This window comes from Castor canadensis, chromosome 11 (genome assembly GCF_047511655.1).
Source record: "Castor canadensis chromosome 11, mCasCan1.hap1v2, whole genome shotgun sequence".
NCBI classification, from domain to species: domain Eukaryota; kingdom Metazoa; phylum Chordata; class Mammalia; order Rodentia; family Castoridae; genus Castor; species Castor canadensis.
In genome coordinates, this window is record NC_133396.1 from 25,417,156 (window position 1) to 25,430,929 (window position 13,774).

The 13,774-nt window shown below is 46.0% G+C and overlaps 1 protein-coding gene across 1 annotated transcript; it reads right to left on the reverse strand.

Annotated features, from left to right (window-relative positions):
* Positions 1-1,104: 1,104 nt before the first annotated feature.
* Hoxb1 (homeobox B1) lies at positions 1,105-2,477 on the reverse strand. The gene is made up of 2 exons (XM_020155122.2): positions 1,901-2,477; positions 1,105-1,433 (listed from the first exon to the last, which is right to left on the reverse strand). The coding sequence occupies exons 1-2, from the start codon at positions 2,475-2,477 to the stop codon at positions 1,105-1,107; spliced, it is 906 nt and encodes a 301-aa protein (XP_020010711.1).
* Positions 2,478-13,774: the final 11,297 nt, after the last annotated feature.

A 13,774-nucleotide genomic window follows, 5' to 3' on the forward strand; every position in this document is an offset into this window, starting at 1 on the left:
CCTTTTGTTTTCCAGCTGAGATAAAGCTCAGCTCTTTGGGGCTCGTGGAGTATGAGGGCCTCCTCCACCCCTAAATGGAGGAGCACAGGCAGGAAGGAAGAGGAGCGAAACACGGGCTTTATTGAAGTGAGGTAGTTGGAGATACAGAGAGAACCTGGCTTGCTTGGGGCTCAGTTTTCCCAGAAACTCCGAATGGCATCTCCACTGTCTCCTAGGTTCTAAGAAATCTTTGTGGCTGCTTGGAGGTCTCACTGATTCCTGGGCCTCTCTGGGCAGCCCTAAGGATAAGAATGGAGATGGAGAAGAGAATCCTGGGTTTCCAGGAGGCAATAAATAGGGGGTGAAGGAGAGTGGGAGCCTGCCTGAAACTTCCTGGTTGAGACTTGTTGGGGGCAGGCCTCCCCAGAAGTCTCTGAACTACCAAGTTCCAAAACACTTTGGTGATTTAATGATGAGGTCGCTAGTGGAAGGAGGCAGGTGTCAGAAAACAACCTCTGGGGGCTGCATTAGTGCAATAGAAATGTGCTAGGAGATGGCTAATTGGGTTATATGGGGGGGAGCTTTTTGGTCTATCACAAGGCAGCTGGTGCTATTGTAAGGTCTGTGGTGACTGGATTAAGGATTAAGATTAAGGATGTGCCTGCACTGGAACACATCCCACACAAGAAAATCCAAGGCCTTCTCTGTATCCCAGGCCTAGAAAGGGGAGTTAGGATGAGTGCATAAGGAGAGTCCTCCAAGCTCAAAGGCACTGAACTGAAGATGGAAGGGAAACGAGAATTCAGGAGAACGGACTGGCTCCCACCCTACCCACATGTTAAGGTTGAGTGGATCCCCAGATCAAAGGCAGAAGCCTTTCCCTCCACCTCTGACAGACTGGGGTGTCTCCCAGGCCTCTGTCCTGTGGGATCCCCGTCATCACTCCTCCCCGTCCAGATCTGAGAAAAATGTTTCCCCAGAGCCTCTCCCACCTCCCCAGGCAGTTCTAAACTGGCATCCCAGCCTTGGAAAGGATCGCCAGGGCAGTGAAGTTGGGGAAACCCAAGGAGAGGGCCTGACTGGGGCGCTCCAGTGTTGGAAGCCCCTTTGGTTAAAAGGTTCAGTTCAAGAGGTGATGGAACTGGGTGAGGCTTCCGGAGAGGTGCAAGTCGACTGGTCCGAGACGTCTCCAGCTGCCTCCTTGCGGCAGCCTGATGGAGCTGGGGGCATCCGGCCTTCCTCTCGCTCACGTTTCTTCTGTTTCATGCGCCGGTTCTGGAACCAAATCTTGACCTGCGTTTCATTGAGCTCCAGGGTGGCGGCGATCTCCACCCTCCGGGCCCGGCTCAGGTACTTGTTGAAATGGAACTCCTTCTCCAGCTCGGTCAGCTGTCGCGTGGTAAAGTTGGTGCGGAGGCCGCCGGGCGCGCCCAGCCCCAGCTCCGACACCTTCGCTAGGGGCGGGGCAGGGAGAAAGGCCACGTCAGTTCTCTCACCTCTTTCTCCCACCCCTCCGCTCCTCCCAGTCCACTGTGCACCCTCATTTACCATTCTGTCCTCTTCAGTTCTCAGTCTCCGCGTATCACCTGGCACTCCCATGGTGATCTCCAAATCTGGAACTACCACCCCCATACTTCCATTCCCCCCCCCCCGACACACACCCTAATGTACCAGGTCCTGAGCCCAAACTGGGAGCCCGGGTCAAGAAGTAGGGTGTGGATGGAGACCTACTCTTGGGGGTGACCCAGTTCTTACTGGGTGGGAAGATCTCACCTAACCAGAGATGGGTGGAGTGGACTTACCTGCTTACACCAGAGGGTACGAGAGAGAAGAGCCCAGCCCAAGCCCAGGTCACCTCAGTGCATGGGGCAGTTAAGCTGCCTTGGGCCCCAGAAAGGGGGTGACCACATTTGAGCCCTACCTGTCTTGGGTGGATTCCTCTTAACCTTCATCCAGTCGAAAGTCCGGGTCGTAGGCGTGCAGGGTTCTGTCAGGCAGGATGAGTCCTTGTCCTCGGAGAGGAGATCAGCGTAGGCTGGTGCGAAGCCGGCTGTCTGCTCGGTGCCGTAAGTCGGCTGTGGCGGAGGGTAGGGCCCCGGGCCAACTCCACCCGTTCCGTAGCCATCGGACAAGCCCGCTAGCTGAGCCCCATAGCTCGACGAGTGAAAATAGCCTCCATCTCCTTCCGATTGGCCCAGAGGGTAGTACTGAGAAGGCCCATAGCTGGGGCTGCAAGCTGCCGGGGCGTACCCTGAGGGCGCAGAGCTAGGAAAGGGCACCCCCAGTGCTGAAGGCTGCTGCTGGCCAGGATAGCCCGAGTTCTGCTGGAGCGCTGGGCTGGACAGCCCCCCTCCATAGCGTCCCTCGCCTGCATAGCTGTCAACGGCTGGAGCTGAGCTGGGGGGAAAAGAGGTTGGGGCGCTGTGGGCATTGTAGGCGCTGGGTCCCCGGTTACAGAGTGGGTACTCTAAGAAGGAGTTCATCCTATTATAGTCCATGCGTGGAGGCCGCAAGAGGGTCGGCCCGTTTGGGGGAGACACCCTCTTGCCCTACAACCTTTCGGCAGTATGTCACAGCGCTGAGGCTTGCATCCATGGCCTGGGCCAGCTCGCCTGGGCCCGCGCTCCCCTAGGAAGGGGGTAGGGAGTGGGGGTGGGGGGGCACATGTGATCTCTCCCAGGCCAATGGGCTAAGCGGGCCAGAGTTTGGCAGCCCCAGCGCCCATCCATCACCCCCCAAGCATTAGCATGACAAAGACACTTCAATCACCCACAGCCCATCCATCTGAGAGCGACATGGAAGCGTCAAAAACATCTTTCTTCAAAGACTTTTGGAAAGAAGGGACCAGAGGGAGGAGGGAGTTGGTCGAAGAATATTCAAGACTTTGCTCCCCTCCCAACCCCCAAGGCCTTCAATAGGCTCCTGGATTATTAGATTTGAACAAATTCAATCCAGCTGCCCCTCGCTCTTCCCACCCCTCAAAGAAGCCTTCTCCCCCAAGACCTGGAAGTGGGGGATCCAGCCCTCTTACTTTGTCCACAACTCCCACTTAGTGTTTCTTTCTCCCAATTTCTCTTGGGGTGACTGGCTGGGACAGCCTGGTGAGGTATGTTATCTTGGGCCAAATGGATGACTGTGAAGGAGGGGGTGCAAAAACACCTAAGGGTGTGAGGCAGAGTCTAAAAATCCAGAGGAAGAATTCATTAATTGAGAGGTGAGAAAATGACTTTTCAAGGGAGCAAGCCAGGGCTACACAAATGTGGAGAGGAGCATGAGGACTGCCCCATTCCTCTCTCCATCTCTCTGCATAGGCGCTCTCTCCTCATTCACACCTCCATTTCTTTCCCTCAGCCTCTCTTTATATTCTCTGTCTCAATCCATCTCTCTGTTCGTCCATCTCTCTCCATATTTATATTCGTTCCCTACCTATCCATCAACTCATCTCTCTAGATGTATTTATCCTCTCTCTAGCCATCCATAGCTGTAGCTGGCTCACTCACTCAGACTTAAATAACTCCCTATATCTCTCCAGAGAGCAGCAATGCACAGAGCTACGTGATGTTTACAGGGAGATGAAAAGGAGGGGAATTTTTATTCTCTTTCCAAAGTGTTTAAAATAAGTGGACACCCTGCATTCCTCTGGTTCCCTCCAACTCTTCTCCTCTATCAGCTTCCATCTCCTTCCAAAAAAAAAAAAAAAAATCCAAGCTTCAAATCCACAAATTCAATACGAGTTAAATCTTAAAGATTACCCAAAATTTCCATGAATGTTCTAGAATAGATAAAGTGAGTTTGCTCAGAAAATGGGGGAATCAGCTCAGAGGCCCTGAGGCTCCAAATTTTCAGGCTAAGGAGTAGAACTTTGACAATTCTGCTCTGTCTGTAGGGTTGGTGTTGGGGGAGGAGAAACAGGAAGTGCCTTCCTCACTCTTTCAGACCCTAGATAGCACTAGAAGAGAAGCTCTTAGGTAGAGCCCATTGATTCTCCTCCTCCGGACTCAGAGGACAAGAGCTTGGTGCAATCCAACACCCACACTCATTTGTAACCTGTCAGGGTGTCTGCCTGGCTGGAGGCCTGGGGCCAGAGCTAGGGCAAGTCCAGGAGGGCAAGAGTTCAGGGAGAGATCTTTGTAAACAATGGAGCTCAGGAGAGGAAGGGGAAACAGGTGGAACAGGTCCAGGAAGGATCTTCAAAACTTCTCAGGTTTTTCCATCTCAAAAACGGCAGGGTGGACACTCAAGTCTCCACAAGGGACACCAAAGTGTTCTCTCTCTCTCTGGCTCTCCATCTTTCTGGCTCCCATTCCCCTCATTGTCCTTATTTGTCTCTATATTTTCCCCTACTGCTATGCATTCTATATTACCAAACAAAACAGAAGGGGATCAGCTAGTAACTTCTTTAAGATATGCAATGGGGGAGGGTGAGAGGATGGTCACTTGCCAAAGGGATGAGGACAGACAAAGAAGAAGAGAATTGAGATGGACTGGTGGTGGTGGTGAGGGAGGGGAAGTGGCTACAGAGGGATTAAGAGAAAAAGATTATGGAGATGGGAGCAAGCAAATTTCCTTATACTTCAATTTTCTGGGGGGATAGTTTGTAGTTGCTCCCAAATTTCTCCTTTCATTTTAAGATAAGATCACAGAAGATAAGACCCATGGCTCTTCAAACGACAAATCTGAACTAAGCCTATGTCTGACCTTGGCCACTCTGCCTTACTTCCTGCCTTTCCCTTATCCTAGATGGAACCTTCTCACCCTATCTCTTGGCCTCCTAAATAAAGGACCAATCTGAGGTGTAAAGAAAAACAAATTCCAAATCTGTTTAATGAAACTGCACAAATCTGGGAGTCAGGGAGAGGCATTCTCCCTTGTAGCAGCTGAAGACACCAATATTCTGTCATTACTGACAGGAAGAAAAGGGTGGGCCAAAAGTACCCCAAGTTACACTGGTCATGTCTGCTTTTGCCTCAGTCCTCCAAATTCACTATGCTCTCTAGTTCATCACTACATCTTGCCACCTGCCTTCTTGTAACAGATGTGTTAAAATTTTCCAGAATTGCTGCTGGCCTTTCCAGTCCCAGCAGAAAGGACTGGGATTCAAAAAGTTCTGTCTCCCTCAGTTCCCAAGTGTCCCCCTCTTTATAAGCTTCATTGGCTGGAATAACCTATGGACTATAGAATTTTCTGGTTAGCTAAATGAAATTCACCCAAGAGGGTCCAAATGGACTCAACACCCAAAATGCAATAAAATTGATTTCCTAGTTTGTATGATCTGCTTATATATAAGTAGGGAAATGTAGACATGCTTGGAACTGAAATTATCTTTGAAAGTTGTGGTTCCTTATGCCGGTAATTCAAACAGTAAAGTCATGCTAACCAGAATAGGGATTTAGTAGAAGGTTTATAGGTCAGATTCAGGTCCTTGCATGAGGAGGCTACTGGAGCAGAACAATATAATAACTCTTTCATTATGCCTTACGTGTCTCTATCTGCTGTCCCCAGCTCAAATTTTGGGAGATCAAAACCAAGATCACAGGTTGGAGCTTCAGAACTAGAAGGGTATCTGAAGTTATAATTTTTCCACTATAAGAAAGTGGTGGCTTCTTGTTGCTGTTGGGAGAAGGATGGAATGTGAATTCAGTGTTGTTTCTTTGAATGCAGGGTAATTAAACTGTCATGAGTCTGCTTGAGAAGCAAGTCTGTGCACAGTGTATACTGGGATGGGATGAGTACCGGGTTTAGGGACTGGATTACTTGCTTTCAACTCCTTATGTGGCTATTTCTTAGCATTAGGACCCTGAACACCTTTCTTTTCTTCTCTGAGGTTCAGTCTCCAGAGAAGAATGATTTAATGCTACTTACTTCATTGCATTGTTAGTAGGATTAAAGCAAACAAGAAAATATAAGCTATAGAGAACTTTTATAGATGTATGGTAATAACATTACATACACATTCTGAAATAGTCTGAGTCAGTCTTCTGCTTTTTAATATAACTAGCATATTAAAATATGGAAATATGTCATAGAAGAGTAGCATATGTACTATTCTTTTATGTAATATAGCACCACATATTATACAATATACATTTATCATATGCAAATTTCATTGAGGATAGAGAAGGCTAGCTCTGTTTGGACAAAGAATTTCTTCTAGGCTGAAGGGTTTTTGAAAAACTAAAGCTTAATATTTAATAACTTATAAAAATTCAAATAATTAAAATTACAGTACAAAGGTTTGAGATTGGGTATTAAAAAGAACTTCTTTAAATAATGTTTTATTAGTTTATGATAATTATACAGGGGTTTCATTGTGACATTTCCATATGTACATTTATTGTACCCTGGTTTGGTTTATTCCCTCCATTATTCTCTCTCTTCCTCCCCCTTCTTAAAAGGACTTTCACAGATTTCAATGTCCCATATTCATACATGTACGGAAAGAAGTATCCCAACCACATTCACCTCCTTTGCTCTCTTCATTTCCCCTCCCCCTCCCACTACTACCTTCCTCTTAACGTGACCTACCCTCCATTACTTTAGTGTCGGTTTGCCTTGGTATACCTGTAAATATTTTGTACTTTAATCAGTCTAGCCCCTTCTATTACTCTTCCTTATCTTCCCCCCCCAACCCAATGTTGCTCAACAGTGTTTCATTGTATCTTGTTCCTACACAGATGTGGTGTATTTTAATATCATTCATTCCCTATAGGCCTGAGGTACCAAGGCAGAACCCCCTTGAATTATTAATACATACTTTAAAAAAAATGAAGGGCAGGAGGGGGAAAAATAGTCTTTTCCAGGGGTGGGTACTAAAGGGAAGGGGATGAGTGCAAGGAAAGGGGAGATGAGGGTGAATATGGTGGATGTATTTTGTATCCATATATGAAAATAGAAAAATGAAACCTGTTGAAATTGTTCTAAGAAGGGAGGAAGAGGGAGAATGATAGAGGAGGTAAATCTAAGATACATTGTAAGCACATATGTAAATATCAAAATGTATCCCTGTAAAACTATTACATGCTAATAAAATTTAAAATAAATAAATAAAATATTATTCACTCCCTATCATTGTTTTACTCTTTTCCTCCTCCTTTACTCTCCTCTAACAGTCCCACTTTTGGAAACATGCTCTCTAGATAGAAGGATGATAGATAAATAGATGATAGATAGATATAGATATAGATACAGATATATGATAATGCTTGTATTTGTATTTGAATCTATCTTCTACATGTGAGAGAAAACATAAAACCTTTGTCTTTCTGACTCTGGCTTACTTCACCTAACATGATGGTCCCCGGTTCCATCCATTTACCTGCAAATGACAAAATTTAATTCTTCTTTATGACTGAATAATATTTCATTTTGTGTGTGTGTGTGTGTGTGTGTGTGACATTTTCTTAGTCCATTAGTTATAGGGCATCTGGGCTATTATAAATAATGCTGCAATAAATATGGGTGTGCAAGTGTCTTTATTGTAGCCTGACTTACATTCTTTCAGATATATGCCTAGGAATGGTATTAAAAGATCACATGGAAGTTCTATTTTTAGTTTTTGAGGAGCCTCCATACTGTTTTCCATACTGGTTATGCTAATTTACATTTCCACCAACAGGGCCCGGTGCTTGCTAGACAGGTGCTCTACCACTTGAATCATTCTACTAGTGCTTTTTTGTGTTGCGTATTTTTGAGATAGGGTCTTGAGAACTATTTGCCCAGGCTGGCCTTGAACTGTAATCCTCCTGACCTCTGTCAGTCCCATTTGTCAGTCCTTTCTCTTCATTGCTGAGCCACTAAGTTCTATTTAGGAAGTTATTGCCTATGCCTATATGTAGAAACAACTTTTTGGTTTTTTGGTGGCACTGGGGTTTGAAGTTAGGGCCTCACGCTTGCTAGGTAAGCACTCTTACTGCTTGAGCCACTCCACCAGCAAGAACTTCCTGATTTTTCAAATATTTGGGGAAAGTCTTCTAGGGAAGATGGTGTCTCTCCTTCCTTAAGGGTATTTGACTGAGAAACTATCCTCCCCATAGGGGGAAGAGGTTGAACCAGACTTCTGGAATCTAGATAGACTAACGGGATGCAAACCTGCATCTGGAGTAAATGATGGGGTCAGACGGGGTGGCACACGCCTGTATCCCAGCACTTGGGAGGTTGAAGCAGGACGATTATGAATTTGAGGTCAGCCTGGGCTACATAGTGAGACTATATTTTTTTTAAAAAATGGGATCTTTCTAAAAGCAAAGCTTAGAGGGGTTGTGGTGCACACCTGTAATCCCAGCATTTGGAGGTAAAGGCAAGAAGACTACAACTTCTAGGCCAGCCTGGGCTGCCATAGTGAGACTCTGTCAAAAAAAAAAAAGAAAAACTTAGAGTGACATGACAATTATTTTCTGTTTAATTAAGTTTACCCAGGGATGGACATATAGCTCAATGGTAGTATACATGAGGCCCTAGGTTTAATGCTCAGCACTGAAAATAATAATAATAATTACATTTATTCAAATATGATAGTTTTGACCAAAATATCCCCTTTGGAAACCTTATCAAAACTTGGTTGAGCCAGGCACTAATGGCCTGCTCCTGTAATCCTAGCTACTCAAAAGGCAGAGATCAGGAGGATCATAATTTGAAGCCAGCCCAGGCAAATATCAAAAAATTCCATCACAAAAAGGGACTGGCAGAGTGGCTCAAGGTGTAGACCCTGAGTTTAATTCCCAGTAATGAAAAAACAAAACAAAACTTGTTCAAGTCAGCTGGTACTCTCAGTTGGGAGCCAGCTCAAGCAAATAGTTCTGAAGACCCTGTCTTGAAAATCCAGGGCTGGTGGAGTGATAGAGTATCTCCAGCAGGCATGAGGCCCTGAGTTCAAATCCCATTATTACAAAAAATTTTTTTGGTCAAGCTGAATTTGGATCTGAATGACCATCCAAACTGATTTTTCTGTAGTGGTAATTGAGAGAGAAGGTTTTAAGAGAGACCCTTCACTATTCACTCTCTCTGGGGAGGAGGGAGGAGTTCCTTAGCTCTCCTTCAGGCACTAAGTACACGCCTCACCACTGGACTGACAGTGGAGAGGGACATGGCGGGCAGGGTGGGGAGAGTTGTGACAGGCAGAGCAGGGCTGGAGAGGTCAATGGGGGATGGAGGATCTAGGCAGCAGCCACAGCAGGCAGAGGGGACACCTTCTGCAAGAGAGGACATGCCTTTGACTGACAGCACATTTCAGGACACTATGCAGTGGGGCCCATGAGTACTTGTCAGAGACCTGCAGGAATGGGGGAAAGGGGAATTCAGTAGGCTGTTTAGGGAAACTCAGAATTTGTGCCTATGTTCTGTTGCCCAGTAACTGGATTAAAATCTGCTATACCATGTCAAGGAAGTTCAGTGACTTTTTTATATGAAATGTCCCACTTTTTTGTGTGTGTGATTTGTTTGTTTGTTTGCAGTACTAGGCTTTGAACTCAGGGCTTCTCCCTTGCAAGATAGGCATTCTACCATTTAAGCCATGTCTCCAGCCCTGGACCATTGTTGTTTAAACAAGAGTAAACATGGTCAAACATAGGAGAAGGTGGCAGAGAAACTTGGCTTAGGACACTTCTGAATACTTAATATGTATTGATGCCTGGTACCTGGCACGTAGTAGCACTGCATTCAGTGTTATGCTTATTGAAAAGATTCCTCTCCCTACTCATTTAAGTAATGATGGTGCCATGGGTGTTAGTGGGAAGGTACAAATTCAAATTTGTTAAAATGGTCCCACCAGAAATGTGGGAAGCAGGATATTACCTAATAGCAAGAGTCACTTAAGAGCATATGACTCCAGCCATAATAAACATTTAATACATTATTTGTGAAGACTAACAGATCTGCTTTTGGCATATGTTAATACAGAGTACATTAGAAACATTTAATTCCTCCATAGAGAAACTGAAGACCAGAGAGGGCAGGGACTTGCCCAGGCATAAATTAACTTTTTTTTTTTAATGACTTGGGGTTATCACGATTGCAAGTAATTCCTCAATCTAATGGTACTTTGCTTTCACCAAAATATTAATGAGCCATTCTTCTTAAAAGAATGATTCACCAAGAGCAGGGCAGACTGACCAGCTTTCTGGGCTACATTGAAACCTTCCCAATTCAACCACAGCCAATTTACATGTCTATGCTAGAGACCATTCACAGGTGGTCCTGACCTAAGAGGAGCCCTTGCCCCAGTCAGGACAGAATAAGTGAGTGCAGTTGCCTGCCTCCACTAGGGGATCCACTGCGTACCTGGGAATCACTCCTCTTCCCCTTCTTCAGAGCCAACTGGAAAACCTCAGTCTACAGAGGATAGACTGTAGGATAGAACCTACAGTCTATCCACCCTAGAGAAGAAAAAAAGGAGCTAATTTGGAGCACTAGCACCTGAATCCCATCCCTTTCTGACTCCCACCTTGGCAGTCATTTTCTTGAATTCAAAGTTGGATGGGAAGATTAAAGATGGGAGACCTTTCCTTCCGGAAATGCATTGTCTGTTTATTCTACTGTGGTAACACCAAAGATGGTGAGTTTGTGAACTTTGGAAAGGAAAAACAGAAAGGCTAACTGTTTTCTGTAAACAGAATTCCACCTCCTCTCCAATAACCAGCCAAAGGAAATGCTGGATCTCAGGATTTCTTGGATTGTATGCTGTATCTGTGCAACCCACCCACCTACAGTGGCTGTCATGACCACCACAATCTCTTACATACTCCTAGCAGCTGGAAATGCATGAATCTAGACAGGTAGATTGAGCCTTTGGGCAGACCCTCCTAGCTTTCCCATTCATTTTGCCAGGAGGAATCAAGACTGATGTAGACTCAGGCAGCAGCTGAGATTCCCTGGTGTGGGTTGGGAGGTAGTGGGTCAAAAGTTTTTAAGCACGGGAGGAAAGCAGAGAGCAAGGTGCCACTAGTGATCTAGCATTACTTCTCAAACTTTATTGTGTCTATAAATCACTTAGGGACTTACTAAGCTGCAGATTCAGAGTCAGTAGGTCTGGAGTGGGGCCTAAGATTCTACATTTCTAACTAGCTCACAGGTAATGCAGATGCTGCTGGCTGTGGAGCAGCCAAACCCAGAAAACTGGAGTCTCAGAGGTCCCTGAGTTTACAGGCCAGAATCCCAGAATGGGGCTTCTCTGCAACAGAGCAGATCCTGTATATTTTGGCATTGATAAAGTGTGCTCTCCTTTTGACCAAAGAAAGCTGGAAGGTGGGCAATGAGAGATCCTTCTGGTACCCTTGATCTTTGTAGTAACTTACTATAGCTGCAAGAGCATTTTTAATTAGACCAAATTATCTAGTTTGGCTGTCTGTAGAAATCAAAGTCCCAGCTGATATGTCTCTTTCATTTTTCTAGTATAGAGATGGCTTATGTGCTGTGATTTTTAAGATGTTAAACACTGCCTGTGGGTATATTTTATGGAGAAATAAACACACAGCCCAATGAGATGTATAGAGTGGTTTTAATATATTGTATATCACTTATTTATGGGGAAAATAAACACACAAGCCAATAAGCTGTGTATTATTACTTTAATATATTGAATTTATTTCATACCTGTATATTTTATGAGGGAAAATAAACTAATAAGATACACGATATTATTATAATAACACACCTAATTGTTCTATATTAATTTATTTATGAGAGAAATAAGTGCAATTTAACATGACATAAGATTATTTAATGCACGAGACGAATCTGTATTAAGACAGTTTAAGGGATTAAATTCCAGCTGAATAAAATGTGTGTACTTCCCACACTGAGGGACCGGTTGAAAAAGTACACAGTGGGCCTTTCTGGTCCTACATGTCACGACCTACGTTGGCTTCTGGCCTGTCCTGGCAATTGCTGTGCCTCCGTGCCTGGTGCTCCAAGATAGGTTCCTGTTGGTCCCAGGAAAGTCTGGGAGGCCAAAGGGATGGGGAAAAAAAAGCCCTGCTTTTAGAGAAACTAGCATCTGCCTGGGAGGTGGCCCTGTGGTGTCTGTTTCTGAGTGGGAGAAATATTAAATAAACCTGAGGAGAATAAATGGCTTTCCAGGGCCCTTTAAATCTCCACGTTCCCAAGAACAAACCAGGAGGCAGACGGAGATCGATCCTGGGTTCCCGCTTACCGGGTTTACAAGGAGCTGGGAAGGGTGCGGTGGGGGGTGGGGGTGGGGGTGGGGGGTGGTGTTGAGATGGAGAATGAAGTTGTTGGCCAAGACTGGAAGGTCTGCATTTGGAGAAATCTCTATCCAGGCTTCAAATCCCAGTTCCAAGGATCAAAAGTCACAGTGGGCGAGGCAGTCCCCATCCCCAGAACCCGCTCGCCCCCTCCCCTCCCCACACCCACGCAGACCTTCCTTCCATCTCTCGACTTCAGCATCCGTTGGGGTCATTTCAGGAGAGAGGAAAGAAAAAAAAAAAATAGAGGAAGGCTCCCAGGCGCTTTTTCTTCCCTCAGGTCTGGAAGATCCCAAGGGGAGAAAGTGCCAGCGGGGGCGGAACCGGGGCTAGTCCCTGGCATCCAGCAGCAACTATCATGGCTGCCACAATCTCGTCCCTCGCCCTCCCTGCTGCCGGGCCCCAGCGCCATTTTGAACATCTTCCTTGTCACCCTCTTGCTCTCCTTTCTTCCGAGCAAGCGGAACGCCTCCCGACGCTTCTCCGGCCTCCCCGAGCGTGTCACCTCGCTGCTTCTCTGATGCTCTCCCAATTCCAGGAGCGCCAGGGTGACAACAGGGACCAAGGAATATCGGTGATCAGCCGCGCCACATTTCTCAGCCGCCCTCTTTTTTCGCACACTTGGAAGCCAAGTTACCTTTCCTGGGCACTGGGCCCTGCTCCCCAAGAACCCTCTCAACCCAGACTCCATTCCTTAGCCACCCACAGCCTCCTGGAGGTTGCCTCCGGCGCTTGCCCCAGGCCTCGCGTCGCCATCCTTCCAGGTATGGGGAAAGCCCCTCCGCCAAGCTTCGGGGGCCTTAAGGGAGAAGTCTGCAAAGCCCTACGATACAAACTTAGTTACCTCCGCGCCGCCATGGCCACGACCCCAAGACAAGCTGGCCTGTCCCCAGCTTGCACCCGCTTCTACTCTCAGCACCCTGTGTGCATCCATCCACCTTTATTTCTAAGTAGAGGCTAGGAAGCATCTGTGCAGGGCCCAAAGCTGTCTGTTGAGGGACAGAGAGGTGTCCAAGCATCCAGCAACACCCCCCCCCAAAAAAAAAACCACAAAAAACACTTCCTGGAGTCGCGGGCGGAGAAGTGGTCGTCAAGCGGAGTCATCTTTGTACCATCCGGACTTTGCCAGGCCGAGGGTGAGGGTGGCTTTACCGCCACATGGGTCGCTCAACCACACCAACCTTGCTCAGGTTCTGGATGGTCGAGGATGTCCTTGGCAACGTGGTAAAGGAGCTGGGTCTCAAACACTCGTTTTCATATTATAAAGACATTTATTTAATCTATGAAAATAATGTACAATAAATATTTCCCCATTTCCTATTATCAAAGAATTTTAATAAATAATCTAAGTCTAAAACTTAAAAAAGAAGGAAACTAGGTCCCTCTAATTCTTTTTTAAGAAAGCCCCCCCTAGAGTTTAATTATTCCTGAGATTTCGTTGGAAGGAGTCTACCAAACGGAATTTTTCTGTGATTTTAAAAAGAGAAAGAAAAAAGGGAGATGATTAAATACTAATTCATTAATACCTGAATTTTAGCAAAACACGTAAGTAAATGTGACTAGGGGTGGGGGAGGCTCAATTTTTTCCAACAGTCAGC

Excerpts from the sequence above, each read along its gene's own strand:
- Hoxb1 (XM_020155122.2), bottom strand. The coding sequence starts at position 2,477 with ATGGACTATAATAGGATGAACTCCTTCTTAGAGTACCCACTCTGTAAC. Across the intron at positions 1,434-1,900 it reads GAGGAATCCACCCAAGACAG|CGAAGGTGTCGGAGCTGGGG; the intron begins GTAGGGCTCAAA and ends CCCCGCCCCTAG.